Source organism: Acomys minous, assembly GCF_964271855.1.
Source record: "Acomys minous genome assembly, chromosome: 9".
NCBI classification, from domain to species: domain Eukaryota; kingdom Metazoa; phylum Chordata; class Mammalia; order Rodentia; family Muridae; genus Acomys; species Acomys minous.
Window position 1 is genome coordinate 115,822,112 of NC_140490.1, and position 6,000 is coordinate 115,828,111.

Sequence of the window (6,000 nt, forward strand, 5' to 3'; positions counted from 1 at the left end):
CCACAATTTTCATGATTTTTGTTTATGAAAATTATAGTTTGGAGATACATTGTTACAAATTTACTTATTAATTTCTTTCCAAACTTTCACCAAATTATTTTGCTTTAGTCTTTCATTTTTATTGTATTTTAATATTTAGGACAGTTTTTAGTTTTAAATATATTTCGATCATATTTATATTTTTGTTGACTTTGGTACCAACACAAAATCAACCGGAAGAATTAAAAACTCAATATGAGGTCAAAATTTCACTAAAAGCAATGTTTCCTCTTTTTTTTTTTTTTTTAACAGAGCTGTCTCAATGTGATAAAAGATCTGGTTGAAAAGAACATTATTATAGTCATTGGACTTGCTTTTGGACTGGCAGTTATCGAGGTACAGTGTAACAGTGTGATGGTCTCTGTCTTCACTCCTCTCTCCATGGGTTGTAGCAAATGTTCATGGTTAGCCACACAGTAGTGTTTACAAAGCACCAGGCAGTGGGTATACATGGCCAGGGCACAGCAACTCTGTGACTCATTCTTGAGCCTGGGACAGGTAAAATTATAGTCCAAGAAGGACTGGGGCTGTTATTTCTAGAGAAAAAGTTAACTAATATGTATACAATTCTTAGTCGTAGGTATCCCCTTTGCATCAAAACTGACACAAGGGTTAAAATTTCCTGAAGTAGGGCAGAAAGCAGGAAACAAAAGCAAAAGAAACATCCCTCACAATTGCTTATTTTTAGCCATGATCTCAAAGCAGGAAATGAAAGCTGAACTCAAAGGAGTAGGGGAAATGCTTTTCCTCTAATTCATTCTAGAGAAATCTAAGAACTTCTAAACAGTAGAAAAAACTTCCTCACATTTTCTCAGCTTAGGTACTATACACAGACTTGGAGATGTTTCCATGAAAGCCCTGGGTGAGGCTTGTGTAATGCTCTATCATTTCAGTTACTGATGTTGAAAAATATATTCTCTATTAAATTTTTATCTTGATGGACTTCCTTGGTATGGCTTCTAGATATTTGCCAAGAAGAAGAAATAAAACATTTTCAAAGGAGCATTTACATAATTATCTCAGATCTTGAGAAACGTAGCTATCCAATGAGTCAGAGTCACTCATGAGCTCATGTCAATACAGTAGCAAGAGTTCAAACACCATGTGGCATCTCCGTGCTCATCTCCTCTGAATGACATTAGCTTCATTCTCATGGAACGCTGGGTGGTGTCACTTTGGGCTCTTTTTTGGAGACAGCCTCCTGTCACATCACTGACTGGTAGCAATTTTGCTTGATATTAAAGTAACATAATGTTCTAAGGTATTACTAGCATCACACGCACAAAAAAATTATTTTCTCATAGCCCAAGTTTAAAGGCTGTGTTGGTAGAGCACAGGTTTCTTTGTATCAGACAAGAGTCAAAAAGTCAAAAGTGTCTTTTTGCATTAGGTCTGTTTCTCTTGTCTCTGCCATTAGTTCTGTGTCCCTTGTTTGTTTACCTTGTATTCTGGCTTTCGTGCTAATTTAATAATTAGAGACCATGGCTACAAAGGTGAGGGAAGAATCACATATGTATTCAAGGTCATATAAGCATATGGCACACGTATACTTGTGTTTGACAGAGTTGGATTTAAATGAGTGGTTGTGCCCGAGAATATTGCTTAGTGGTGGAGCGTGAGGTTAATATGGTCGGAGACCTGGGTTTAATCACTAAGTAACTAAGATGGGAGGGCCTTAAATGAGGCTAAGTATTAAATTTCATGCTAGACTCAAACTTAGAGAGATGACTGTGACAGAATATAGCTCGCATATGCTTTTAAGAGGTTTATTGAAGTTGGGCCAAGAGTAACAAGGACACGATTGGCTGGAAAGATTGGTGGCTTGCATATCAGAGCCAAAATTACTTCCAAGGAATCTTAACAGATCTAGTGGAAAATAAGATTGCGAAAGGAGTAGCACATTTCAATATTTTATGATCTTGATATTACTCCTTGTACTTGTTATACATTGAGGGACATTATTAATTCTCCTATATGTCTTTCCAGTAAAATACCTGAATAAAACCACTGTGGAGCTTGCATGGGACTGTTATCATGTGTAACAATTAGTGAGATGGTTAAATTGTGATGCCTCGGCTATACGTAGATATGGTGAATGGCTGAAGGAAATAAGTATTGGATATTTTTCTTGTTTGCTTTCCCAGTCCAAAGTCTGTCCTCCCTCTAGAGTTTGATGTAAAAGAAAAATATTTGCTCTCTTATTTAAAAAAGAGACCTTTGCAAATGGTCCTCAGTTACCCAATCAGTAGAAATGTGCCCCAGCTGAGACTTTGGTCTTAGAGTCATTACAGGAGTTGCTTAGTGCTTCTCTTTTTTCTTATCAAATTCAAGGAAAAGTGAAGATGAATCTCTTCTCATAAACGTTTTTAAGGAAATGGAAGCAACTTTTCATAGACTAGTGCAGAAAATATATGCAGACAATCTCCTAGGGGAAAAGATATTTTGTATTTAGACTTTAGATGGAACCTTTCTTAAGACTCTGAACCTGACAGCTTCCTCTCAGAGTGCATACTAGAAACTCAAGCAAGGTGCTCCTTTTTGATTCCGAAAAAGAAATCATCTGTGGATGTTTGGAATCCTCATCTAGAGTTCAATAAGCAGATTATTTTTCTTGTTAAAAAGTGGTCAGTGTTTTTCTGTTTTGCTTTCACTAATCAAAAATATTATCAAATGACATAGAATATTCATCACTTAATAGGATGAAAGTTAACCTCACAGGAACAAATCAGTTCAAAGAAATGTTTTTGTTTTTTTTTTAACCACATTTGACAAAACAGCCTCTGCATGTGGCAGCAAGTTTGTTTTAAGTCTTAAGACACACATCCTAAAATGATGAATTTGTTTTCTGAATGTAAATGTTCTTACCAGGCATAAAGAACTGAAAGAAGTGTGCTGTTAGTGGTCAAACACTGATATAAATAAACATTTGAAAGCGTTTCGTTCAGTTTGTCAGTCTAAAGCCTTTCCGTTCCCAATGGGTGGTAGGCATTATCTCAAGGCAGTAAAGACTGTAGATGTTCCAGCTCAGCATTTTGGTCATCTTCTTTAGTTCTTGTGCCCCAACAATAATGTTTGGGATAAAGGCGAAAAGATTGTTACTGTTGAGCCTGCATCTCAGAACACTCTGAATGAAAGCGAATGCTTTAGAGAAGTCCTGTCTGCTTGTTTTCTGTGCCTGTCTTTTTTTTTTCCTTATAAGACAGAAAAACAATTGACAGCAGTTCTCATTTGAGTTCTGTGTCTAGGAAGCTATTAGTGAGAAAGTCAACACAGTAGGAGGGGTTAAGATGACAGGGAACTGGGTACATTTCCCATCATTACAGCACACAGCTTGTTTCTATCATTTCTCTGTCAAAACCTAAGCATTCAAATCATCAACTGCAAAGCCAATTAGAGCTAGTTCCGAGGTTCCTTACTTTTGGATGAACTAATGAGGTGGAATTCACACCCTAGATTTTCAGTTATGTTTTGTTACTTCAAAAGAAAATTCTGGAGTTAAGTTATTACCCATGGTTGAGTTGACAAGAGCTTTTTTCCCCCTGCTTTTTCAAAAACTTACTTAATTTTTTCACCTCTAAGCATTGCCTAAAACTTTAGTAGGAGAAATTTTAGACTCCTTGATTTCTAAACAGATGATCCAAGCCAGATGACCATGGCCTTTCAACGGAATCAATAAGTATGTTTAGCTCCCACAGGCTGGTGGTACCCAGAGCTCAGAGGGAAATGTTTACAAAAGCAAATGTGCATACTGTAAGAGGAAAGCATCCTGTAGTAGTAGTTGGTACTGCACAATTAAGCAGGGCCATTGAAGATTGGCTAGCAAGCTGGAAAATCTGACACACACACACACACACACACACACACACACACACACACACACACACACACGAGAGAGAGAGAGAGAGAGAGAGAGAGAGAGAGAGAGAGAGAGACAGAGAGAGACAGAGAGAGACAGAGAGAGACAGAGAGAGACAGAGAGAGACAGAGAGAGAGAGACAGAGAGAGAGAGACAGAGAAAGAGAGAGACAGAGACAGGGAGACAAAGAGAGAGAGAGAGACTCAGTCTTTAAATACAGAATTTTCATTTGCCTGGTCTTATTCTTTAGAGTCCACACTAATCCTGTGTTTTATTTCTAGATTCTTGGTTTGGTGTTTTCAATGGTGCTGTACTGCCAGATTGGAAACAAATGAATCTGCGGACTTACCAAATTAACATAAACACCATTTAAGTTTTCGCTTTGGCTTTGTAATGTTAAATAGATGCGTATCTGTAAATTACAGGAGCCAGTGTCTTATTGAAACATAGGCAGACTACAGATATCTTCACATATACTCAGCATATTTAAATGTGAGGGACATAATACAAATGGATGTGTATTTTTTCTCAAAATAAAAAGTGTCTGTGTTGATGCAGTTTTTGGTGTCTAGTCATTGTGTTCAGGAGGCTCTGTGTCTCCACTGTCGGCATCCACTGAGCTGTCCAGTGGAATAACCACATCTCTAAGTGACAAGACAACAGACAGGGCAATAAATCTGGGAATTTTCAAAAACACAGCTCTGTTTCATCGGAAGTATCAATGACTGACAATGAGGTTGTCTAAAGTAGAAATAATTAAGAATAGTCCAGCTGTGTAAATCACTGCCTTTAAAAAAAGCTTTTTTAAAAAAACCTTTCTGGTGTCTGCATTTTGCTTCAAATATACTCTAAATGTCAAAACAAACAAACAAACAAAAAGTGTGCCTACACTCCAGCCTTTAGAACCCTGGTACCTTTCTGGGTCCTACCCTTCCTAGGGGACACAAGAGTTAAAACTACATTTTCTTTCTAGTTCGTGGAAACAGGTTTTTAATTTTATGTTCTACTGAAATATAACATGCAGCAATATTAATACCTGCTAAGTGTAGAGCTCTCGGGTTATGCATATGCCTGTGTAAGCACTGCCCAATGACGATACTCTTAGCATACCACACTGCTCCCTAATGCAGCCTCCCAATTCTATTAGTCAGAGCAGAATATTCACATTTGTGTCTTTTTGCAAGTCTATTCATGGAGGTCTGTTCGAGCTTGCAACACTATGGCAGTGGGAGCATTTGCTCAAAGTGACAGCCAAGAAGTAGAAAACTTGGGGCATCCTTGCTGGTTTGGACACCTTTATTCTGTGCTCCCCCGTCAATGATAAAGGCAATAGCTCTTCCGTGGATCTGTGTCATCTGCCAAGAACTCTATAATAAAAGTCTGCATTTATGTGTTTATGGTCTGACTTCTGCCCACACATCCTGATGAAGTAGACACCATGATTACGGTCCTCATTCAGGCGAGGCAGTGGAGGCTCAGAGAAGTTAGCTAACTTGCCCATGACTCAAACGGCTAGTGATTGGCTGAAGTGATACTCAGCCCTTGACCGAAGCCTCCCAAAGCCCGAAGTTCGCGTTGGCCTTCCGATGACACACCGCCACCTTACTTTGCTGTCTCATCATAACTGCTGTTGTGTTCATCCCAATTCTCTCCTGAAACCCCGAAGACACCATTTCTTAATTGTGTGTGCGTCCCTGCTACGTCATGGCTAGCACAGAACACGCACACAGAAAAATTTAACTAAAAGCTACAGATTTACTGAGAGTTTTCTCAATCTAAACATTTTACACAGAACAGCCTTCTTATATTGTCACTATTACTAGACCCATTTTCAATCAAAGAAACCAAGGCCTAGAAAAACTAATTAATTTAAGGCCACACAGGTAGTGAGTGGAGGAATTGTGACTGGTTCCGAATGACTCAGAGCTTATGTTTTTTATGTCATACTATCTAAAGTAGTTGTGACAATTTATTCTCATACAATATAAATATGACAGTTTGTTCCCTTCTTCAGAGCATGAGGGAAAACAAGGAAGGCAGTTAATTACAAAAAAAAACTTACAATGTTTTTGAAGAAAATGAATATTAAAGTTTCTTCTGTATAA

At 38.0% G+C, this 6,000-nt stretch overlaps 1 protein-coding gene across 3 annotated transcripts in view; it reads left to right on the forward strand.

Annotated features, from left to right (window-relative positions):
• TSPAN8 (tetraspanin 8) overlaps window positions 1-4,455 on the forward strand; it is a 29,798-nt gene extending 25,343 nt beyond the window's left edge. For all 3 annotated transcript variants that reach the window (XM_084796613.1, XM_084796614.1, XM_084796612.1), the window contains 2 exons: window positions 292-375; window positions 4,177-4,455. In XM_084796613.1, the coding sequence (XP_084652739.1) occupies window positions 292-375; window positions 4,177-4,230 (138 nt within the window). In that variant the 3' untranslated portion in view covers window positions 4,231-4,455. The remainder of the gene's footprint in view (window positions 1-291; window positions 376-4,176) is intronic.
• The last annotated feature ends 1,545 nt before the right edge of the window (window positions 4,456-6,000 follow it).